At 44.6% G+C, this 25916-nt stretch overlaps 1 protein-coding gene across 9 annotated transcripts in view; it reads right to left on the bottom strand.

The window, feature by feature from the left end:
* DMD (dystrophin) overlaps positions 1–25916 on the bottom strand; it is a 7616828-nt gene that overhangs the window by 2927150 nt on the left and 4663762 nt on the right. For all 9 annotated transcript variants that reach the window (XM_069639082.1, XM_069639084.1, XM_069639079.1 and 6 more), the window contains one exon: positions 6970–7078. In XM_069639082.1, the coding sequence (XP_069495183.1) occupies positions 6970–7078 (109 nt within the window). The remainder of the gene's footprint in view (positions 1–6969; positions 7079–25916) is intronic.

Genomic DNA, 25916 nt, shown 5'->3' with positions numbered 1-25916 from the left:
CCCTTTGTCATCTAACTGGGACAAGACAGCTCCAATTCTGGTGTAGCAGGCATCAGTCTGAACAATAAGGGGTTTGCTGTAATCAGGCGCACAAAACACAGGTGCCCTACACAGACTTTCCTTCAAGCCAAAAAAGGCCCTCTGACAGTCTTCTGTCCAATTAACCTTCCTCGGTTGTTTGGGTGAGGTCAGAGCTGTCAGAGGGGCAGCTATGGTCCCACAGTCCACCATGAAGTTGCAGTAATATCCAGTGAGGCCCAAAAAGGCTCTCACCTGGGTTTGAGTAGTGGGAGTATCCCAGTCATGTACAACCTGTACTTTACTGGGCAGAGGATGGATTCGACCCCTCCTACCGCATGCCCAAGGTAAGTGACTCTCCGCTGAGCTATCTGGCACTTGGTGGCCTTGATATTGAGGTTAGCCTCACAAGGCCTGCAACACCCTATCCAAGTGAGTAAAATGCTCTTCCTAGGTGGAACTATACATAGCAATAACATCTAGGTAGGCCACACAAAAGGCCTCCATCCCACTGAGCACATGATTGACCAACCTTTGGAAGATGGCAGTTGCATTCTTGAACCCAAAAGGTATGACTCTAAACTGGTAGAGCCCCTCATGTGTTGAGAATGCAGTCTTTTACTTGGCATGGTCCATCAGAGCTAATTTCCAATAGCCTCTGATAAGGTGAAAGGTGCTCACAAATTTGGCAGCACCTATGGTGTCCACAATTCCATCAGCCCTGGGCAATGAGTGTGCGTCACTTTTGGTGACAGTATTGACCCCTCTGTAGTCCACACAGAACTGCCAATCCTAAGTACCGGCCTGGAAACTTGCCTTGGGACAAGGACCACTGGACTGGACCTGAGACTGGTTGAGGGTTTTATTACACCCAGATCCGACATCTTGGCGACCTCAGCCTGGATCTGATTATTTACAGTATTTGACATCTGTAGCACCTGCGTTTGACAGGTACACTGTCACCAGTGTCAATTTTGTGCCTGCACCACAGGGTGCATCCTGGTGTCAGTCATGAACAGAGGGGCACACTGCCGGAGCAGAGCCCTGCAGGTCCTCTGCTGCTCTGGTGTCAGATCTGGAGAGAAATGCACTCCCTCCACTGAGCCATCCTGAGGGTTTATATGCAGCAAATCAGGAAGGGGGGGTCACACTCATCCTCCTCTTGCTCTCAAGCTAGTAGAAGACATGAGACTTCCTCTCGCCTGTGGAAAAACCTGAGCTTGTTAACGTGGAATACCTCAAGGGCTACCACAGGGACTCTCATTTCAACCAGATAGTTGACTTTACGCATCTTGGAGATTATCCTGAAGGGTCCAGTCCACTTATCTGCCAAAGCTCTAGGCTTGATAGGCTCCATTACAAGGATCTCCTGTCCTGGAGTCCAATCCACTTGTGAGGCCTTAAGGTCATGCCAGTACTTGTTTAATTCTTGGCTCGCCTTAAGATTCGCTGTTGCCTGGCCCATCATCTGTGCCATCTTCAGACTGAGGCCTAACACGTAGTCTGCCACTTGCTTGGCAGGACATGGAGGGGTGGCTTCCAACCCTTCTCTTACTCAGGCAATGGGCCCCCTCACAGGATGTCCAAAGAGAAGCTCAGAGGGGCTGAAACCAACACCCTCTTGAGGCACTTTCCTATAGGCGAACAGCAGGCATGGTATGGGGAGATCCCATTTCCTCCTTGGGGCTCTTCCAAAGCTCCCAGCATACCCTTGAGAGTTTTATTAAACCTCTCAACCAGACCATTAGTCTGGGATGGTAGGAGGTGGAGAACTAATAGGTTACTCTGCATTCCTTCCACATCGCTTGCATGTAACTAGACATGAAGTTGGATCCTCTGTCAGAGACCACCTCTTTAGGGAATCCAAATCTGAGGAAAATGCCCAAGAGAGCCCTGGCAACTACCTTGGCAGTAATGGTCCAAAGGGGTATAGCCTCAGGCTGTCAGGGTACCTGGTAGCATGATCAACCTGGACCAAGATAAACCGGTGTCCACCTGATGTGGCAGGGTGAAGGGAACCAACAATGTCAATGCCAACCCTCTCAAATGGAGTGCCAACCACTGGCCAAGGCTGCAGTGGGGCAATGACACTGACTCCAGTTTTGCCAGACAACAGACAAGTGACACAGGTCCGGCAGTGGGACTCAACTTTTACTCCCATCCGGAGCCAGTAGATATGTGCAGAGATCCTTTGCTTAATCTTCTTGGTCCCAAGATGACCAACTAAGGGCATCTCATACACCAACTGCAACAGAAAGGGCCTTTAAACATGGGGTACCACCAGCCTCTTGAGACACCAGGTTCAGGTTTAGTGGGCTCACTACAAAGGAGCTCACCCTCCCAAAATATTTTGAAAGACCTAGGCACTTCACCTTGTATCTGGGCCTGGGCCTATTTTCCTAGACCCTCAAGAGAGTGCCACTCTCTCCGACCCTTACAGAAGGCTCCCCTAAAGGGGCCCCTTCAGCCAGCAGACATTGACAGTCAGGGTGATCCTCTGGGTTGAGCACCTCTTCCGCAGGAGGGTCTTCTGGCTGTTCTCCCTCAGGAGTTGAGTATCGGGTAACCACTGGACTCAGCCCGTCCAAAGCATGAATCCCAGTGGGTGCTGCTGAAACAGCAGGAGGAGAAGGAGTCCCCTTCACAGAGGTGGCGTTCTTCCTCTTTCATCTTGCCTTGGGTCTCCCTTTGGCTAGGGTACCTGCCTAGCAGCCAGACCTGGTGTGAGCTGTAATCTAGTGACTGCAGCAGCAGTCAGGGGTAGTCCATCCGAGATCGACCCCTAACTCAACCAAATCATTCCCCAAAAAAATGTTGGCAGGTACATTGTCCTTAACCAGGACGGGAAGCTGTGCTGTCTTGTCCACAATCATGATGTTGACTAGGGCAACAGGATGTAATTTGGGAGGCCCACCAGTTAACCTGGTAGTTCTCAGAGGAGCACCTACATAGTCCTCTGGCATGAGCAGGACCACCACTGTCATACTTGCCCCTGTGTCTCTCAAACACTTCTCAAAAATCTGGGTGTGTTTTGTGGGATTGTAGCTAGTACTTCAGTACTTCTGCATACTGATCCCAGGCCCCAAGGGACACTAGGGAAATCTCTGCAGGAGCACCAAATGTGATTCCTTTAGAGGAGGGGAGGACAGTGGCCTCCACCTGAGGCATGAAGCAAAGGTAGGCCAGGCTGAAGCCTGGTTCAGGGAACGGTTAGACCTGTCAGGCATGGCGGCTCTGGCAGACAGACCTGTAGTATGCTGGTCCAGCAACAATGGTGCTGGTAAGCTTACTGACACTGTTGTTTACGGTCTGGCATACTTGGAACGAGCCCCATGCTTAAAGAGGGCTTCTCTTCCTAGCCAAACTAAACAAAGTTGCTTGTTTACAGTCCAAAACAAAAAATAGTCTTCTGCCCAAACCTACCCACTAAACTGGCCCTACCATGTATCAAACATATAAAAGAAAGATGTAGAGTGTATGGCAATGTCTGTTCTCCATAGAGGACTTTCAGACTTTCCGGGATGCCCTCCTGGACCTTGATTCAATAATATACTTAACAAAATGTTCCTTTCAAGGCAAAACAGTTCTTGTCAGTCTTTTTACAAAGTTCCTTAAAGATTCCCAAAGGATGTTCCTGAAATTACAACAAAACCAATCTTCTCCATGTGAAAGTATATTTCCCTGATCCCCTTCCACCAACTTGTCCATACGTTAAACACGTCAAGCTGTTTCCATGGTTTCTGGTGTCCCTGTGTTATTTCCTACTCACTCTGTTGGTACTTCCCCCATAAGCCGATTGGCGTCTCCTGTCCCACTATTCTAATGAGTTTCAGAGTGTTTTGTAACCCTTTAGGGTTTCTGACTTCTCTAGTTCTCTCGGTCCCTGTGACCCTACTAGATAGTGACCCATTCTGGCTTTGTAGGCTCCCCCTAACCCTTGTCTGCTTGAACTCGCTCTCTCACTGCTCAGTTCTCTGGGACCCTCTATAGAGGATTAGTGTCTTGTTCCCCTCTCTCTCGCTACTTCAATCTCTTTCTCTCCCCCGTTAACCTGGGGAACCCGCGTACATGTGACGTGGCGGTCCTTGCTCCAGGGAGAGTCAGTCATGGTAGCGGAAGCAGCATCCTGCTTTTCTCTGTGCTCTGGGCGTTCAAGAGAAGCCATTACATTTCATCAGAGGTGTAGGTGAGAAAGCAAAGCATGTTAGTGGAATTGTGGCTAGAAGACCATATTAGTCTGGTACATGTCCTCAGGAGAAATCCTGTTTTCCATCACAAAAGAGAACTAGTGTTTAAGGAAGAAAGTTAGTGACACATTTGGGAGGGTGGTGGTTGAGGGAAGGTAGGCAAATGTGCACTACGTTAAATCTCCAAAGGGAAGCATAGTCAATGTGGTTCACTGTTTAATATGGGTTGTGTGCACCTATGACTCAAAAGTCACCTGGTTGAATATTGGCTTCTCCTGGCAGGTATTTCCTGAAAAAGAGGGTTTCAGGTCTTTCCAGAAAATGATGAAAGAAGGGGCAGAGCAAAGTCCTAGGGGTAGAGAGGTCAAAATTTCTGGGGACATCCAAGAAAAATCATCTTAAGGAGAGTTTGTTTGCTTGGTTTTTCGTGGTGCCGTGAGATAGTGTTTTCCAGGTCAAGGAGCCTTGAGTTAAGTCATCATATTGATGCATAAACAGATCTGTCTTGCTGCTTTGAGATTTAGCAGTTTTAACGTGGCCCATGTCCATCTCAGGCAGGCCATCAGTGCAGGGCTGCCATATTCAAGCCTTGAAAGAACCGCCTCTTGCACAACAGAGTGAAGGCCAGGTTCTGGATACAAATGTGAGGCCCATAAGCAGCTGCAGTTGAACTTGAACTCTATTGATCGTGATATGCTTTAATTATTTACTCTCAAGTTTGCTGTTTAAGATGAATTACACAGACTTTTGCATTGAATACCAAAGTAAGAGTGGCAACTGAAAAAAATGACTTCAAAATATGAACATTGGGACATAAGGCTCAAGAGGAAAGAAGAATTCATTTTTTGTAGATTCATCTTAGGGTTATGGATCACTAGCACCATCTACTTTTGGATTAGATTGAAGAAATGAGCCGGATTGGACATGTTATATTCCATTGGCACCTTGAGTTAAGATTGATCATCATCCACACAATTGTACATGACGAATGCCATGCTACAGAACAGGTCTGCAACTGGCTCCATTACAATGTTAAAGCATAAGAGTCTTGAGGTGGGAAGCTAGAGGTACAGAAGACGAGTGAACGCATCCAGAAAAGTGAGAGGATTGAGCCTTTTGAGGATTGAGCCTTGAGGTGGGAAGCTTAATTTCTTAAGCTGTAAAGAGCCTGGCAGCTAGTAAACCACCCAGCACTAAAAATGGATAGGCCAGATAGCACAACACTGTCACGAGGTGGGGTGCCAGAAAGAAGAAAAAATAAGTTCTGCAAGGGTAAAAATGTAGTCATGATAGTAGGCAAGCATACTTTGTCTAGTGAAGTAGAAGAGATATGAGGTGCCATTGTGGTGCGTAGAAGTGGTAGTGGGTGGAAAACAACAAAGGGAAGGAAGCAAGTGAAGAGTCATAAACATATGTAGCGTGTAAGGAGAACCTAACATGTGGTTGGGTGCAGGAACAGGCATGCTTAGGGGAGAGCGGGTGCAGTTTGGGGAACAGAAATAAAGGAAAAGTGCAGCATAAGGAACTGTTTGGCAGCTGATGTACTGTTGAGTGAGCAGGAGGTGCAAGTTGGAAGATCATGGCGTGTGCACCACGCCAAAATATAGAGCAAATACATTTTTAAAACACAATTTAGACAATGTATGATATTGGAAGATCACTAAGGTATCCTGCAGCAAAAGAAGAGCTATTTGGGATCTGTTTCAATTTATTATTTGTAAACAGATTAAAAAAAACGCACACACAAACAACTTCCATTGAATGAAAGGGTTTATACATGCAATACAACAGTCTAACATTAAAGAGCTCTTCAGGAGGTTGCACACAATGCCCTCTACTTAGTACAACCAGGTAATCTCTGCCACCATAACACTTTTATAGAAAATGATGAGGCACATGCCAACCACACTATGCTCTCTATGAACATGTTTCTGAAAGTGAATAACATTACTTGCTTGGAAAGTTCAGTCGTGTTGTTAAGGTCGTATACGGTGCATTCACACATTGTTGCCATAGCTCAAGGTATTTGACGTTGAAGGCAGAGATTGTAAGTCTCAAAAGATGCATGTGTGGAAATGAAACAAGGAGCATATTGATAAAAAACAATATTTTCTAAAGCCATTGCCCCAACCATGTCATAGAATCTGAGTGCATTGTGGGTAGTGTCTCCTGTTGATACCTTTAACGGTTTGGCATTATAGAAGGTTCACGGCCAAGCACCTTGTGTGATACTGAGTGTGTGCCTGCTAATTTAGCAGGTGCCCGCCCATTCGTGAGGGGATGCACCTTTAATGGCATGGAGGCATGTTCCATGCAAATGAGGCACAATAATTGCCTGAGCACATGGTTTGCATAAGCAAGCAATATGCTTGCGACCTGGGAGGTGGACCCTATATAGAGTGAACCCGCAGGCCTGACATTTCCATGGGAACAGGAGGGTTTCAGGGACTGCAACCACACCCCCGCTCTCTGCAGGGGCGGTGGTGTCCCCCTTTAAATATCTGGTTATGCTGAGGACAGACCTGAGGGTCAACGCTGATCTAATTCGGAGTGCTGAGTGTGCACTCGGGGACAGCATTCCTGTCTTCTTTTACAGATACACATTGCCCTAGTCTCTTTGGAAATCTAGCCCTGTCCCCACATCCAATCCTATGAAAGACACACATTCACACCATGAGGCCGAGTGTAATGTGTATTACGTGTGTATAGTAACCCCACATGACAAGTGCCAGAATGTCAGCATTTGCTGTAGGTTCATACTCACTGACACTGCTGGACATGTAACTGGGAACCCTTGCAGCTTGCTTTCCCTTCAACTCCTGGATTAGAAGGTGTATTGTTTTCCAGTCTGAATCCAAGTCCTCCAACGTTCTCTGCAATAAAAGTGTTTGTGATTTGTCATGTTAGTGATAACGATAAAAGTAGAACTTTCTGTCATTAAGAAAAGCATTCACGACATTACAAAGAATTCGAACAAAGCCCAAACGACGAAGATGTGTATTGTGTAAACTTCCTTCTCACTCTATGGGGCGTATCTTGCAAGAAAAGGTGGATGCAAAGGTGCTTGTTATGTGAATATGCCATACAGTCATGACCAGAATCTGCCAAAGGTGGTATTGTTGGACACGATACGGCCCGAATCTGGAAGTCATGTTAATTAGTATAGCATTTCTGTGCCCAATGTGGTGCCTTGCATGATCACATTTGCATATTCGTGTTGTCATGTTATGCTCAAGTTGTGTGAATGGAAAGGAACATCTCCACCACGTTCTCTTCCTCTGTCTTGAAAGTGCAATTTGTTTTACACATACATGACATTCATGCAGTTGTGAAAGAAATGGATTCATATGCAATCTACCTCCATTTAGAACTTGCCAAAAGCAGTCAGGATATATTGTAAATGACATGTGCAAATTTGCATTTTGCATGCAAGTCCCCCATTTTCCACAGGACGGACCGGAAACAAAAGAGTAAATGATGATTTTGCTTGGTTTTACTCTTTCCTTTTGCATTCGGCAAAAGTTGAAAATTGCATGCAGGGTACCTAGCAACAACTAAGTGCTAACAATGGCTGCCCCCTTCATGCAATTACCACTTAATATAAAATGCCCCCCCCTTGAATAATTACTTCCCTGTACACTGAAGCTGTAAAGAGACAGTGCTTGTAAATATTTACAGCACAGCAGCCATGTTTGGAGTATCTCTGGTTAGCTGGTATCTCTTTTCCTTAGGGGTAGGAGGATATGTCATGGTACGTGCATCAGTGTAACTTTTCTATTGAAAGTGTGTTTTTTGTTCCCTAATGCTTGGCACAACACACCAAGGTATGAGGCATCTCTGAAATTCTAGAAGCATTGCATAAATATTTGCATTGTAAGTACTACAACATACTATTGCCAAAAGAGAAAGATCACGCACTGTACATGTCTGTGATAGGTAAGGACTCCGGTGAGGTTGGTAAGGTTAACAACCTGTGCTGAGATATTGCAAACCAAAATTAAGAAAAAAAAAAAAACATTAGTTAAGCATGTTGCAAATCAGATATGCACTTTATAGGAAGTCTTCCTTTACCAGTTTTCAAAATGCACAATAATACAATTTAGGGCTACATGCCCAACAAAAAACTTATAACATACACTAACATCTCCTAATAAAATGCACCTGAAATAAATTAACCAATTAAAAAAAAAAAAAACCTTTGGGTTATATATAGTTCAACGTTATCACATTCATTCTGTGTTGCGAGGCATTGCCATTGAATTACTAGGCTCTAAAACAAGTCATTCGATTTTTTTCCAAGATAGTAGCATCATTTGCATATTATTGCCACAGGCCATTCTCAGATACTCATATGAAATGAAATGGACATTCTTGCCATCATATGAGATTGAAGGTATTGCTGGTGTATGTCCAGGTAATCACATTACAGCTACATATTATCATTATATACACGTAGATTCACACCGTTTCCCCAGTGCTACCATTATTTAGCCAGGCTCTTCCTGATTATGCCAGGCTTTGCAATTACATTCTCATACACCTCTATCATTTGCTAGGCAATGCTCTTATACACCAGTGCACACACCAATGTTCAAATAAAGCAGTTATTGTCATCATGCGACTTGTGTATAGGCACGTTATACATGCCATATCATATCATATCATATCACGGTACATCTTTGAAACAGTCCTAATCTTAGGTAATTCCTCCAATCATATTTCCAACACTTTTCTCTTTAGCTCATCAATTACATTACACAAGGGAATGAACCATATGCAAACCAGCCATGGCCCTACCCTACATGTATCAGCACAGCCCAAGCTCCAAACCCATGTCCACCTCTGCATGGACATAGAAGCAACACTATGGCCTTGCCTCTCACTACCTGGCTGACTGCATCACTCCTTGCTCTTTAGCCAGCTGTTCTCCACTTTTAGCAAGGTATCTGTCCCCTCTAACAACTATGCTTCCTACACCTCCTGCTCCTTCCCTCTATTAGCTCCCCAGCACTGGAATTCTCCTTCCCTACACATCAAAGCAATCCAATCAATTGATCTCTTCAAGACCAGGCCTCAGCTGTAACGGCTAGATTGTGACGGGTATTCCTTAAGTCCTGTTTACTCTGCCCAGCCCATCACATAAGCTCTACACAATGTACTATGCATACACGCAATCGTGCCTGTGTATACACTAGCCAAATGCCTAATGGTGCAAGTAAGTTAAATGTGTTTCCTCTTTCTATGTACCATCACACTACCCCTTCATTATCTGACTTGTTCCCCATCCATACACTCATGAAACTATGTAATACCACCCTGCCCAGGGACTGCCTTGGATATCTGTATTGTCGTCATCTGTACAGCATTTCTGGAAGCAATGTCTACCAAACTATCACGCAGATATAAACACAGCATACACACAACCAAATGCATGTTTCAGTTCTTATGGGACTTACGATTGAGTCAAACCTTGATACCCCAAGCAACGTTAGCAAGGTTAGTTAATCATAAGCTGGATACTCACACTATACACCAGTGCTTACACCAATCTGCAGGCATTGCCATTATTCCTTCAGCCAACTAGCTGAAACCTTTAGATGTACCAACTCATGCCATCAGATGTGCGGGCCCTGACATCAGATGCCATGTACTCAGACTATTTGCCACGTAGTGCAAGCAAATGCCAACGTCCATATACTATTTTCCAGCTGTAACAATCATGTGCCCATGTGTTCCCATCTTTCTGATAGATCGTGCCATCATTTCCACACAATATTCAAAGTGCACTGCATCTCTTGTGCAACACCAGCCATTACCATCCCAATGCACTCTTTCTTTGATGAGGTGTGCAGGTGATGGGTTTTGTCTGGGGATGTATGGAAGAGATAGCAGGAAATACTCTACAACACTCTTTTTCTCATAGGGAAATTTATTTAAATCCAGGTTGAACAATGCTCCTTTGATAAAAAAAAAGAACGTACAATACATATGACATCTGATTTGATGGAAAGCAGTGAGCTTCGTACAATCTGATGAGTTTGATGTACATTCTGAGAAGGTTGAGAAGGAGAGCAAACGGAAATGTTACTGGGGACAGGACATAAGTGAACATAAATAAATTAAGGACAACCAACATTTGATATTTGTAAGTGCAGGTAGACGGTATGGCCAGCTGTGCTTGTGCTGTGACCATGATGGTGAAGTGCTAGAGTGGAGGTAGAGGAAGAGAGGGACAGAGGCAGGTTAGAGGCAAGGGAAAATTTTAGCTAGCAGGAAGATGAGAGGTAGGTTAACAGGGTAACTCAGAGCCAAGGAGGCAGACTTTTAGTTTGGTTTTGAACAAATCCATGTGGACTGTTTCTCGGGTGTTTGGGGAAGAGAATTCCATGCAAGTAGAAAAAGAAAAGAGGAAGAGCGGAAGCGGGAGGAAGCACAAGGAGAGTGAGGAGCCACAAGGTTAGTCGAGGAGGCAGAGTGGAGATTACAAGAAGGCTGAAAGAGTTGGACAGAGGAAGATAGATACAGTGGTGTCTTACCATGGATAGATTTGTGAACCAACTCAGTATCCTGGCTCTCCCACTGACCTGCCCAGTTCACTGAAAAGTTGTTAGAGTTAATTCTACTGCTATGTTATGGCCACAAAATAACCATGTAAACCTTTTTTTTTTTAAAGTTCCACTCTTTTTTTGTCCATTAAGCAAATCCACTTTCTAGGTAAAGTAACTCCCCCAATCTTATGACGCAAGATAGGATTTAATCATGAATACTACTCAAAAGCTTGACAAAACCTTTTTAGAATTATTTCTATTATTTTTGAAGGGATCCACTTCTTGATATGCACAATTTGTTTTATGGATAATTACTGAAAATCTAAATAAAATGCTACTTCGCCAAAATAGCCAATGTTTGAGAATGTTTTCTTAAACAAATCACATGTTTTTTTTATTTAACTAATCAAAACAATGTTTTGTTTGTTTTTCTAATAATTAGCTTTTTATTAGGTGTGAGTAGCCTGAGGGTGTCTTCTCTTCCTTTTTCCAGATATATTCTACTCAGGTGGCCAGGGAAAGCCCACCGCTTTTGAATTCCGACCCAGGGGCTGGCTATGCGAGCGGGGATCACCTGGGTGGAGGAGACGTGGGGAGTGGGGAGAGGATGTCCTTGGGTGAGAAATGATATCACCCATACCATTTCACAATGAACCTTCCATCCCAGCATCCTTTATAAAGTACTGTCAGTCCTTCCCCTTTCCTTGCTTTCAAGATGACCCTCGAAAATGCCATCATTATACTGGGGCGAGGAAGAGGTCAACTAAGAGGACATCTCCTTAAACACATGTCCACCCACTCTTGTTATTTCAGAGAAATATCAGTCAATACCAAATCAGGGAAGAAACAACTGGGAGTTGTGCATAATTCCACTCATTCACACCACTTGGTTACTGAGACGAGGAAGGGGTGACTAGGAGTTGTATACACTCCCATTCAGTCAAACCACTTTGGTACTGAGATGAGAAGGACTGCTCAGGAGTACCACTGTAAGAATCAGGCATGTCCAGCAAATAGGATTAATTATGGTCAGGCAATTGAAACTAGGGACTTGCACCTGAGACCAGTTTAAAGTCCACAGGTGCGTACAAAGAGGGGCTGCCAGCAGAAGAAGAGAAGCCTGCCTGGAGGACAGGACGTGGCTGATGGTGGAGCAAGCTTGAGTGGGGAGCCCGCAGGAAGGATGCTGGGTGCTGCAGAATAGTGGAAGTGACACTGTAGCCCGAGCTGGCCATTAGAGGGTCGAGCCACTTGCAGCCTCCTTTGCCTTGTGCCCACAGCTGGAGCTCCCAAGCAATACAGGCCACCAGTAGCATCCGCAAGGGAAGAGCAAAGCTACCTACAACAAGCAGTGATGTTCTCACCAAACTCCCGAAAATCATTTGTGGAGCGAAAGGAAGCTGCAAAGAAGAGAGAAGACACCCGGGGGGGGCGCATACTGGTAAGTGGAATAAAGGGAACACTGCACTGATTCAGGCGTGCTCTTAATCTGACAAGGTCTTCGTGAAAGAGAGATGCACACCAGCATGAATGACAGTCCAGCCCGGGAAGTTCAAAGGAGATGCGGAGGACGTGATGGGAAAGATGAGAGCAGTATACTCCCAAAGGCAAGAGGTCGACAATGGGAGTCCTGTGCTCAGTGTTGCAGAGCAGGTCAAGGTTGTGACAGGAGCCTGGTGGCACAACCTCAAGGATGTGGACAGAGAGCTCCAGTAACATCACTCACACCATCATTGAAGAGACCAGGAAGAAGGTATGCAGACAGAGACCAGCAGAAGCAAAAGATGCCGGCGCGTGGCAACCCACATAGGGATGAAGATACAAAGCATCTTCCTCATGGCAGTACATGACGGGAGTGAACCAAGTGGGCCTGATGAAAACAGAGGAGAAATCAGGGTCTGGGACCCAAACCAAAGTAACCAATATCGGCATGTAAGTTATCTTCCCCATGGCAGTACTTGCCAGGAGATTGAACCAAGTGGGCCTGACAAGAAAAGGGGAGTGAGCTGGGTCTGGGACACAAATAAATACAAGGGAAATATCGGCGGGAGGAACCATCTAAACATCATCATCTGTAGTATCCAAACTTGAAACGCGTACTGATACGTTATAGAGCCAATACAAAAAGATGGTTCAGAATATTGCTCAGAATGTTAAGTATTTGTTGCTGACATCTGTGTCAATATGCCAGATCAAAGTTTAAATCCTGGCAAGGCAGACTCAGCCTTTCTGAGGATAGTAAACTTGTGTATACAAACTTTGGTGACAGGGTTGTAATTTAGGGGTCGCCAGAGGTCGCAACGGCGACCTCTGAGGTCTCCCTTGCTACCCCTGTTATCTTCCTTGCTACCGCTAACATTTGTTTTTATTATACTTTTTTTTTTGTCTTGCAAGCTCCTGGGCTGTGGGCAGCACCGTGTGGCTCTTTACTTCTGGAGTGGCTTGCTTTCTTGTTCGGCCATCTTAAAAAAAAAGAATAAAAATAAAACAGGTATGCCACAAGTCTAAAACTTTCATCACTGACCCTAAATAAGAAAAAATAGGAATACCAAATAATGTGTCTTTCTGGAATTCTATACGATAATTTCTAGACTCTTTAAAGGTTTATTTAAGGCACACTTCAGGTGGTGAGTGACTGGTTTAGTCTGTTCTTAAACACCTCAACTCAGCCTTTCATCCTTCTGAGGTTGATAAATGAGTACCAATACAGTTTGGGTGATATTTGGTGTATAATTGTTCTATATGAAGCGCTTACGCATAAGTGCTATATAATAGCACATCATTATCATTTGGCCATGGACGTCTGCTTGCATTCACAGTAATTTGGTAATATGGGTCATTACACACTGATCCTAACAATACATGTGGCGATCCATTCTTGTATGAAATGTACTCACATTATAGTGATATTGTAACCATATTTTTCGTAGTGTACTTAGGAACAGTGCTATGTGATGCCACTTCCTGTTTTGTCAAGGGTTGAAAGGTCGTGTTCCATTGCTTCCTGCGATATCACTACGGGGTGGGGTCAAATGACATCACTTCCTGTGATGTCATCAGAGATCAAGGGTCATGTGATGCCACTTTCGCTACCCCTGGGATTGTGGTGAAATTACGTCCCTGTTTGGTGATAGTAACACTGTCTGTGATACAAAGCAACATACATGCACTAGACAGTGCTAGTTATAAACCCCAAAATAGCATCCACATTATGTAGTTCTAGAGTTCAGTCTCTCCAAAGAAGTGTTGTAAAAACTGAGCAGCCAACTCCAATTAAATAAGTAATGCATTAGGCAGGTGAGGTAATTAGGCAGCTGCAATAGAGTTCGAGAAAATAAATTGCCACCTGATGATACTGTGATCCAGGAGAGATCATTCTATATTACTGTAAAGTACTGTCCTGTCTTTGGTGAAACTGTTTGCCTTCTCATACGCTTTCATTTCGTGTCAGACATGTGAGCGGTAGGGGCCCTAGACAGGAGAGAAGAGATCAAATGTAACAGGCCTTTGTAATCTTATTTTTGGGTCAGTTTATTTGACACAAAAACAATGTGCTTTTTCTACAACTACTTGTGCACTTCTGTTTATGATTGGGAAAATAACGCTACAATCATTCTTCCTTTAGAAAAACGTGTTTCTAAAAGGATTTATTTGTTCAATAATGTATTTTTCATAAGTTGATTTCTGTAGTATTCAAGTCAGGTCTACAAAAGAGGGTACCATTTTAGTTCATGAATGATAAATATTCAAAAATAACTGCATCTTGCTTTATGATAAAAACTGGTTAACAATGGTGGGCAACTCATGTATTCTTATAGTGCTTCAGATTCCAGCATTGCCAATTCCAAAATGTCATTATTGTCAGCTCCGAAAGAGTGACTTAATTGTTAGGATACTCTCTTCAAAAAACTTCACTCATGGTTTAACTGGAAAGAATGTTGTTTCGCGTGTAATAATAGCGAGCATAGCTATATTGCACAACACAAATAAGGACTCATTTGTGGCAACACCATTTGCAAGCCATGGCCCTCTCCTAATCTCAGTATAGGTTTGGATATGTGCACCTTCCTGGTAATAGCTTACCCATATGCTCTATTTATGCTATGGTATGTGTGCCTTCCTCGTTGCCTCTCTTTGTCTCCTGTAGCCATGCGTGTGCATTTCACGTGTACCTTGTGGGAGGCAGCTAGTCTGTGCCGTACATCTACAATGGGTAAATGTGTACTTTTCTCATAGCTTCTAATACCTGTGCAGCTCTAGAGGGTGTGTACCTTTCTCATCGCTCCCATTTTGTGCCTTGTATCCCCGCTAGGGGACACATACCTTCCTCATGCTTCTAAATGTATAACTCAAAACCTATATCATGGAAACTTCCGTGTGATATTTGTATCTATGTCAGGGTATGTGCACCTTTTTTCATACAGCTACTTACCTGTCTCTCATCTATGCCTCAGCCCTATATCTCATGTGTTGCTACTATGGACAAAATGTGTCTTGTATCAATTCTAGTACAAATGTACCTTTATTATTGGCTGCTAAGGTTGACCTTCAAAAACCTCTTGTTTATTAAACTGATTCAAGCATGAATAACGATCAGGGTCACAAAAGGAATTCAGGAAGTCTCTCCCTTCACCCACATTATTTCTACCCATCTGCCAGCTCTGTATGCTTCAGATGTACCACAAACTGAAATTTCTGACGTACCAGTGAGTTAATGTACCTAAAATATTTGCTAGGATATAGATGCGGCAAAGCTTTTTGCAGAAGGCACTCCGGAAAACAAATTGAGATGCTACAGCTCCATGACATTTATGAAGCAATGGTCTGTGAAGGAGCGCAAAGGTGGGTGGGGCTGTGGATAAACTATTTTAAGATGGTGTTAACCCACATGCCGTATCACAGGTGTAAAAGGGCCAGTTTTATTGGTTTGTATCCAGAAGATTGTGAGCAATAAAGCAAGTGTCTGAGCCATTTTTATTTTACGAGATCAATATGTTCCTTGTAAACTACGATAAGCCAGGTAACTGATAACATTGCACAGATGTAATCACTGACCATTTTCCATAAACATTGTAGTACCTAAACTGTAATGTTTTCACACAGTCATAAAAGCAACATTTGCCAGAGAGCGGACTAGAGAGACTGCCATTGAAGGTATTTCCGCTGGGACACATTGTGCAAGTGCAGCAAAGACATTTTTCTCCATTTTAAAGCAGTGCAGCCACTCCAGGCCTAGGTTCTGTTCTATCAGGGACACGGAACAGATGGCCAGACCAACAGAAAAAAACGTAAGTTTAAGCTTTTGTATTGGGGGAACTTTAACAGTGTTATGGGGGGATTAGTAAACAGGTTGGCATAAAGAACAACTGAATTGTTAAAATTGGTCTAATGTCAATGACTAACTGGTTCTATGTCTATTAGTTGTCTTAGTAAAGTTGCTCCAAAAACATCAGCTTTTCTTCACCACCTAAGTATGGCCGCTAACCTGCCATGAATAATCCTGTGTTCCTTTAATCAGGGCTTTTCATCCCCATTGACCTTCCTTTAGCCTTAGATGGTGCCTGGGGTTCACTTCTCACGAAAACGTTTTTTTTCACAAGGGAATGTATCAGAAGAAATGCTATTGGTTCAGAACGTGCCTCCTTTTGAGATCCTTTGGTGATTCAAGGAGAGTAATGGTTGCATGGGGAGGTCTCCCCTTTCATTCTCCTTCTCTGCTATGGCCTCGCATTGCTGGGATGCTTTCACTTGATTTTCTCTGGAAACCACACTGTTGTCCTGAGATGTTTTCTCTCACTTGAATTCATGAGGCTCCAGTATCAAAGGTGCGATTGATTCCTTAAATACTGCATCCTTTTGGCCTATAACAGCTCAGATTCCCTTTTCATATTTCTCAGTTCTAGAGGTTCATCTCCCCAATGCATCTTTCTACAAACGATAAGTCCCATTCCTTTTGTACCCTTCTCTGATCTATATACACTTCTTTCCATTCCCCACTCCATTAATTACTATGTTCACCTCTTTGGGCAAAGTTCCTCTACCAGTCTTTGATTTCAGAGACCCTACATTCTATTCCACCTTCTCCGCCACTTAAGGGGCTATTATTAATACTTTCCAGGTCCCACCTCTTCCTCCCATATTCACCCTGTAAGCACTATAGTCACTGTTCTCTAAATCGCTATTCCCTCATCCACCTTTTTCACCCATTTGGGTACTTTCTTCACTCCTCTGAGCACTGTGATTCCCCTTTATATTCTCAGATAAGATAACTGCTATGCCTCTTTTACTTTCACCATTGTGGGCCCCTACTAGGCTGAGCACTACCAGCCTTCGTTACATTTTCACCCACCACTTGCTCATCCCTTTTGGATTTGCTCTTCTGCTGGCTAATTCTAATCTTAAGTTATTCACCTCTTTTAGCACCACCTCATGTCGTGCTACTTTCCAGCTCCAGGGTATTGAGATTACACACACCTTTGCCACTTCATTAAGCACCTGCCCCATCACTCAGTTCATCACCTTCTTTCTCAATACGTTCACACACTCTGGTTAAAGCACTCGGTTTCTCGGCCCTGCTCTTTTGACACCTTGGTCTGGCCTCCTGGATCTCTCCACCAGCTCCCAGACTCCAGTACTGCCCAGTCTCAAGGATCTCTCTTCCAGCTTCCAGGCTCTTGCTTAATCTCTTTATCTTGCTTCTAAAATGTCCCAAACTCCTGTTTGACTCTCCAGCTCCAAACAACCACACTATCAGATTGAGCTTGACAGCTTCTACTGGGCTTTAACCTCACCTTGAAGCTTCTCTCAGGTGAATTTGGACTCAAATGTGTTACCTCGATGTGGATTGGTTGTTATGCCCACTATAGGTGACTTACAGCCTTAAAGTCAATCTTGGGATAGGGTGATCCCTCTACTTGTAAGGCCTTCTCTATGACACCTGCTTTCTAGTGTCTCTCTATAGTAGGGCAACACAGGTGTGTCTTTTGAGGTATCTGGTGCAGAGATGCCATGGTGGGCCCATCACTTGGGCATTGCCTTTAATGGGGGACTTAGAGTTGGCTGTCCCATCCGTTTGAGTGGTCCTATTTCTGGTCATCACACCCTGACCCTGATCCAGAGATGGGCTGCTTTAGTTTGTGTATTCTTAGCTGTATGAGAGTGGAGGCCTTGTGCATTGGATGGATGAATGGCTGACTGTCAAGTTTCTAATCATAATTCAGGTCCGTTCCTTCCATAGGCTTAAATGAATTCCTGCAAGCAAGTGAGGAGAGACAAGTGCACTGTCAGGTTCTGTGATATCGCCATTCCTCGATTCCCTTATGTTCATGTTGATTTTTGATTTGTAGAGGTCTCTGCTACCAAAACATTCTCTGATACTAATCCATACTGCCTGAATTGCAAGCAAACTCCCAAGGATTAAAACAAATCTAGATTTGACTTGATGCCAAAAGGCGTTATAGAACGACATATTCTCAATTCTGTTGGAAGGGAATTCCACAGCCTAGGGATGTAAACAGTAAAAGATTTTCTAGATTAACCAGTTCGAAGGCGTCTAGGCACTCTCACTATGTGCTGGATCTGTCAAACTAATAATTCATCCAGGGTCATAGATGAGAGACAATGAGGACCAGAGCCCATTAGGCAGCGGACTATAAGGAAAGTTTGAATATGAGCAACTGTAAAACAGACTATGGAATCCTAAAATCAATGGCAAGTACTTACTTCCTTCGAGAGACAACCCAAAAACATTGACTTTAGAAGAGGGAAGACAACTCGCTGGGTGTGCTCTGCTTACTGTATGGTCTTGTCTTGAGCAGTACCCAGACTTACTGTATCACCCACTGTGCACTGCATCCTGCGTCCTCTTCACTTTAGATCCACGACCCCTCACACACTCCCACCTAGTGCCAATGTAGTTTTAGGGTTTAGGATATCAAAAGGTAAACACAATAAATTAGACAGCCCATCTATAAAAATTCGGTGGCACGTCCCCAGCTGTTCAATCCTCAGGCAGAGGTGATTAAACCTGCATAGTGTAGGTTTTCATCTCATGCTAATCATGAATTGCAGCAAACATCACTGGGGACCTGGATGCTATGGGCCATGTAAAACATGTTTGATCAATTCCTAACGTCTACATTTTTCGAGTTTCTTTTTAATAATCCATAAAGCAAAGTTTCCTCAATGATAAACGAACAGCTGGGAAAATGAAGGTACACTGGTGTTGGTGGCCTTGGTTGAAAGAGGGTTTAACACGCTGTCCTTCTCAGCCCTTATTGGATGAAATGATGGCTGGCAGCTTTTAATTGTCCTTGTAGCTACTTGTCCCCTACAATGACTGTGGAGAAAAGAACGACATTCGAGGCCAAATCCATGGGCACCGCTAAGTGGTATATATATATATTTATATATATATATATCTATCTATGTATATATATAAAATGCACGAGAAATAATAAGACAATGAAAAAAAAACATGTCGCGTACATAGCAGGCTTTACCTGAAGTCGCTGTTAATGTTTTCCACAGCAATGAGTTTGAGAGAGCAAGCTCACCCTTCTGACAATTAATACAGACAGGGAGAAACGCTGGATCTATTTGAATGACAACTTCTAGGTGATATTTTAGTTCAAAGAAAAATACATGAAACACGCAGGAATGTATTTTTAGGTGCTTTAAAAGACGCAGGGGGAAAGACAAAAACATAATTTCTCTTTCAATTAACTACTCAATTGTTTAATGAGCTCATACAGGGGTCGAAACGGACCAATTAACAGTGATGCCACGATTGTCTTCAGTTGCCAAGATCTACAGTTGAAGAAAAAGGGACTTTCTACCAGTTCAAGACACGGACGTTATGGAACGGCATCCACTACTAATTAAGATTCTCTATATTTTTAGAACACAGATACACACAATGACTGTAGATCCAGCACTCACCATAACATGGAATGATTCTAGACACTATAATAATATAGCAACTAATATTTGTATACATCTCCATGATATTCTCGTCATAATGGCTGTTGTATAATAATCAGGTACAAGGTAACTTGTAGCAACAGGCTTTCTTTATTCTTCTCATGAAGTAACAGGCATAACTGACAAATGTGTCCACAGAGTGTCCATAGGCTGCAGGTGTAAATCTCGCAGTGTCTGGGGCCTCAGGCTTGCCCTCTGGGTCCTGGAGCAGCCTTTAAATCCTTGAATCAAGAGGAGCACCAGAAGCCGACTGCTCTGTGTCACTGGTGCCTTCTTAATCTCTGTTTGCTGCTTCGCGTGGCTATGCGAGCTTTGCAGCGAGATCTTGCGAGACTACAGCAATGCTGCGTTTCGTGAGCTCTCGACACACCTCCCTTCGGAAACAACAATGTCTATTCCATAACAAAAGTCATCATACTTCACCGATCTTATCTTCTGTGCTCTCTTCTATGGCGACCTTCTGTCGTCCCAGCTGTGTCTGGTGGCTGCACTGTTTCATGAGACACTTCCGGTGTCTTGCTTTCTGACTCTTTTTCTATGACCTCTTCCACTGATGCTTCTCGCTCTTGTGCTCTCCTTGCATCGCGGTCTTTGCGTGCGGTTACCAGGATGGGACTCAATTGCATTTTCTCGATGGTCTGTTGCTTCTCCAACATTGCGACACATTTCATGTTCCACGTGCAGCCATCTCCTACGTGGACGTGATTTGTTCCTCTGTGTATAACTGTTACGGGCTTGCTGAACTTTCACCCTGTCATTTGATCCTTATAGGGTAGACACATTTTGATCCAGTCTCCTTCCCTGACTTCACACCCTTGGTCTCTCTTCTCTGGTTGCTCTACTTTTTCATTTGTGCTTTCTTACTTTCCAACCTCCAAACAACCTATTCCATGCTTACTTCATCATCTTATTTTACCTTGGTCAAACATGGTGGTACCAGTGTGGGTACTGCTCTCCTCCCCCTCAGCATGCGTAAGGGTGATCCTTGGGTGACACTGTTGGGTGGTAATCTGTGGGCTGCTACCGCCTCTCTGACAGTTTTCAGGGGATCCATTCCTGATGCCGTTGCTAACTGGATCGCCCCCTTGATAAACTTCTTGGCGCTCTGAACTAGTCCATTCGCCCAGGAGTGGTACAACGCAGTCTTCCTTTGCCTTATGTTGTGTCTCTGCATAAATGACCCCCATCTCCTGTGAAACTAGTAGAACTCCATTGTCGGTGACAATGTCTTTTGGGAGTCCTTCTCTCTGAAAGATGGATGTGAGCACTTCTATGACTGTGGTGGTAGTGATGAAGGGGACACATTCCGCCTCTATTCATTTTGACAGATAATGCACCATTACTGCTTCATACTGATGCCCGGGAGCCATTGCTTCTAATGGACCAATGAAATCCAGTCCCACTTTGTGCCAGACTGTTTCGGGGATCTCTGAGGGAATTATTGGGCTTGCCTGGTCTTCAAACATTCATGCATTCATGGCATATTTGTATCATGCAGTGATGCCCAGATCCATTGCTGGCCACCAGTATGCCCCTCTTACTCGCCAGCGCATCATGGTGTTCCCAAAATTCCTGAATGGGCTCTGCACAGGATGACCATTCTCATTCACTTTGCTGGTATTACTTGGACACCCTTGAAAATCAGTCCTTCTGCCTCTGAGATTTCTTCTGCAACCTTCCAGTAAGGCCTCATGCCTTCTGGAATGGCTCCTTCTTCTGGCCACCCACTCCAGATGCACTCTCTCACTCTCTCCATTGTGGAGTCCTTACTGTTCTCCTCATTCCAGTGACCTTCACTCATCTCAAGGAACTCTGGGTGTCTTAGGTCTTGTGACAACACACTTGTCCTAGAGGAATCTGGTGGCGCTCTCTTTGTTTGTGGGGAGCCTTGACATACAGTCCACTTGGGCATTCTTCCACCCGGCTACGTGGGTTTACTCAAAAGTATATTCATGAAGGTTTGTCGAAATGCGTGGCAGGCGGGGTGTGGAGGACTTTGTACTTCCTGTACTGAGCATGTGGATAAGGGATTAGGGTCTGTAACCAATTTGAATTGTGTGCCCCATATTTAAATCCACCACTTGTTTGGTATTACCTTTCCTCTGGGAGAGCACTGCTCCTAGTCTGCATGCACTGGCATCCGTGGTGATTACTGTGTCTCATGTGGAATTGAACGGCTGTAGGTATGGTGCTTCCACTATTCTTCCTTTTATGTATGACGCGCATATTAAGTTGCTTTCAACTTTGAAAAGCAACTTTAAGTTGTGCCTGGGGGCTGGGCTCTGGGGAACAAACAACAGTGCCAGCGGACGGCCCAATGAAAATGCAGCTGCAGCTGCCGACACAGACTCTGTGCTGCCACCAGGTCCAGGTGCCAGGTCAATAACACTTGACTTTGGAGAGAGAGGATATTGCTGTTGCTGGGCCTCCCTGACACCCTGGGCATGAATATTTTGGCCACGGGCACGGCAAGTCAACTGCACCCAGGACCCAGCCCAGCATGGAGGCCACCCACTACAGCAGCAGCCCCCAGCCCAGCAGCCAGTGCAGCAGCAGACCAGCAGCCAACCTATAGTCCAGCTCTGGGACCCACGCGTGCCTGTCCAGATGCTCGAAGGCCAAGAAGAACCTTGCATTCTGTTTCCCCCGGGGCGTGTATGGGGACTCTCCCCTCTTGGCCCCTTTGTGTGCACACGGTATGCTCCAGTGTCCCGGCGTAGAGTGTGGAGCACACTGCATTGCCCCTGCCTGCCCCATTCTGTGCGCACACATGGAACACTTCCTTTGCCCTGCTGCTGGGTGCGTATTGAACTCTTCCCCACCTCTCTCTGTGCATGTGCCATGATACATCCAGCTTTTGATGAGGGTATGGTGCATATTGCAGAAAACAAGTGAAAACATGCCTTCGCTGCTTTTCCCGAAATCTGTTCTATTTTGTTAGAGATTCTCGGCACAGCGCAGGAATCTGATGAAAAATCATGTCTGTGTGTTTCCGCCCCATTTGGGGAATCTGCATACATCCCTGCAGTATCATTAATTTGGCCTCTTAGGAGAAGCTAATTTGCGACAACTATAAGCCTATGCATTAGAGTACAGCTAGGGAGGAATCAGGAATGTCATATGAGGGGGGAGGAGAGACACAGCCTGTAAGCATTGTTTGGTTATGTACCCACCCATTGACTGCCCATGGCCATGCTAATCCCTATGACCATTCCCAACCAGTTCTTGCCCCTCCCCGACCAAATCACCTCCTCATGGGAACTCTTTGAGCTCGCTTTATTCAAGCCTTACCACTCAAAGTGGCTGCCAGTGGGTTTTTTTCATGCAGTATTTTAAGAGTTAATAACTTTGGAGTTGTAAACCCACTACTGGTGTAATAGAAATGTCTTACCAAATCTCCCTTCAGTCACTCGATTTATAAGCACTCTGTGTCCTTCACTGAAGTCCTGTTAAAAACAAGCAAACATTGTCAAAGTCAACAGTTTTGTGTGGGCAGTTAATACAACTGCGGCTGTGTCTAGAATGCTTGTTTTTCTCATGTAAACGGGATGGCAGGAATGTCTCTGGACATTTCTTGCTTTTTAGTGGATGCTTTGCTAATAGGCAGGATTAGTAGGTGCAATTGTAGCCGCCATGTTTTTCATTAGTGATCTCCGAAGAGCACAAGAATGCGTTCATGACTGAGATCAGTGTGCACTGTTCTCTCTGTTGGCCCTGGCATTGCAAACATTAGGGATTCAGCATTGTTAAAGCGGGAATCCCTGGTGGTAATGGCTATTGGAATCTGTAGCTGTACATGCAATGCAATTGGTTTCACTAGCCTGTTTCAGAGTCAGGGAAAAAACCTACACACTGAACATGGATCGTTAAGAGTGCCAAAAGAAAAAACGTCAGCACTGTCTTTCACATATTGTTTAGATTGTTTGTAATGTTCCTTTGGTGAACTTTTCCGTGTGTCTGAGTGTATTAGTGCATTAATGTAATGTAAATCAGAGGGCTGGATTCAACTTTTTGGGAGGACCAAGTGCCTGAAAATCCTTTTCTCGCTGTAAATCTTTCTGGAAGTTCACGCTCATTGGGGGTCATCAATGTGGCGCTCTGTGACGTCCTTGCGATTGGAGCATTGCGGCATCTTTAGCAAACACCATTAGAGTAACCTGGGGTTGCTGGTGGTACTTTTTCATAGGACAAGACTGATATTCAAGTTTGATTTCTCGCCTGTGAGCAGCACAATAAGCTAAAGCATGCTTGTAAACTCTCCTGAGTGGTCACATTCCCAGAGGATGGGTTCTTTGGCCAAATTTGTTATCAGTAGAGAAGGTGGCACATTTTTATCAAACCGTTAAAGATATGGTGTGTTCACTGAATGCATGAACATGCCCTGCTGGCTGAAAAGTGCCCTCTCTGTGCATGACGTAGCATGATGCTGCTCGGTCCCTTCTGGATATACACATGCCCTGACAGTATACAGTGTACTGTATACTGCCCTTTCTTTCTGCACGGCAAACTCTCACTCACCCCTTTGTGTCCACACGGTACACATACCTCTGCACAAAGAAAGCGTACTGTCCTGTCCCTTCTGGGCGAATGATGATTGAGGACCCCCCCTAGCACATGATATAAGGCCCTAGACCCCTTGTGGTTTCATGTGGAACTCTACGCTCGCTCCCAGCCTCTCTTTGTGCACGTGGTATAATGCCCTGCGCCCTCTTGTGCAGGTGGAGTGCTTCTCTTTCCCCAAACGCCCACGTGCACTGCACAAAGCATACTCTGCAGTCCCCACTGTGTGCACATGGCACCTGTTCCTTTGTTCGACAGTACATACTGCCCTGTCCATTTTATGTAATTCTCCCTTTTCCCATCTGTGTGAATATGGCATCCTACCTGCACCCTTTTGGGAACATGTGGAATTCCCCCCTGCCTAACTGTGTGCAGGACATACCTTCTGTGCGCAGTGTTGATCCGGCCTAGTCAAGCTGGCAGTGGCACTGGCAGTTCTGTAACCTGCTGACACTGAGGAACCAGGTTCATACCATGTAAGAGATTCGCTTATTCTAGCCATGTGATCCGTTTTATAGAAGCATCATTTGACATGCATTTGCATGCCCAATGGTTATTCACTATTACTAGTTGAATCCAAGTCATTGTATGCCAACATGTTATTACGCTCAAATTGAATAATTCATCACATTTTCCCAGTGATAGAATTTCATATGGGGCAGCACAATGGCAGCGATGGGGTGGAATTCGATCAGGGATAGCAGCTTTCAGCAAGAGAGACATGTGCGGGGCAGAACTGGGACAAGAGGCAGGCAGCATGAAAATGTGGTACAGTGGTAATGTGTGGTAATGTAATAGACACATGAACCCTTCATAAGTAACATTTTCTCTAAAGTCGTGAATTGACGCAATTCACAGATGATTGTTTGAGGGACACTTTTTTTGAGGCAAGGGGTTGGCCACTTTTTTGAGACGAGGGGTGGGCCACTTTTTTTTGGGTGTCCGGCCTATTTCTTGTCCCAGTCCGACCCTGCTTCAAAGAGATGTGGAGACTTTTAAGATGGAATTCTCAACTCAGTCCCGGAGGGGCAGAGGTTCAGAAGGCCAGCCTAGTTTCTTGGAACAGGGTAACCTCTGGACAAGCCAGACCAATCAGGGTAGCGATCGCGGCGGTCAAGACTAGGTCTCAAGAGGGGTGAGGGTGACTGAAAGCCCGCAATGAGCACACAAAGCAAGGACACTTACAAATTACTCCAAGCAGGCGTTATATTAAAAATATAGACACATTTATTACAAGGCCTTTGTAACATTGACCGTAGCGAGAAATCACAATTAAACTCAAGTAAACCAACACATACCAATCCAATACAATATATATACAAATACAAACGAGTCTAATGAGTTAGACGCACGAAATGTGTAGACCACCTAGATGGGGAGGAAAACAGGCAGTGCGAATAATAATTAGACCCAGTCCACCTTCAGAGGCACCTAACTAAAAGGAAGTCCAAGCCCTACGAAGAGTGGAGCCTTGTGCTCAAAAGTACCTGCACACGCTGGTGCCAACGGGCAAAAGGGGAGTCTCTTCGAGGGAATCAGGCAGTTTAGTTCGATGAACAATTGAAGATGAACAGAGCTCCGCGACTCAAGCGCAGCATCCACTGTGGGCAGAAGCAGAGCG

Source organism: Ambystoma mexicanum, chromosome 7q, assembly GCF_040938575.1.
Source record: "Ambystoma mexicanum isolate Mex_15411 chromosome 7q, UKY_AmexF1_1, whole genome shotgun sequence".
Classification (NCBI taxonomy): Eukaryota; Metazoa; Chordata; class Amphibia; order Caudata; family Ambystomatidae; genus Ambystoma; species Ambystoma mexicanum.
The sequence above is the reverse complement of the archived record's forward strand: the minus strand, read 5'-3'. Positions and strand labels throughout refer to the sequence as shown.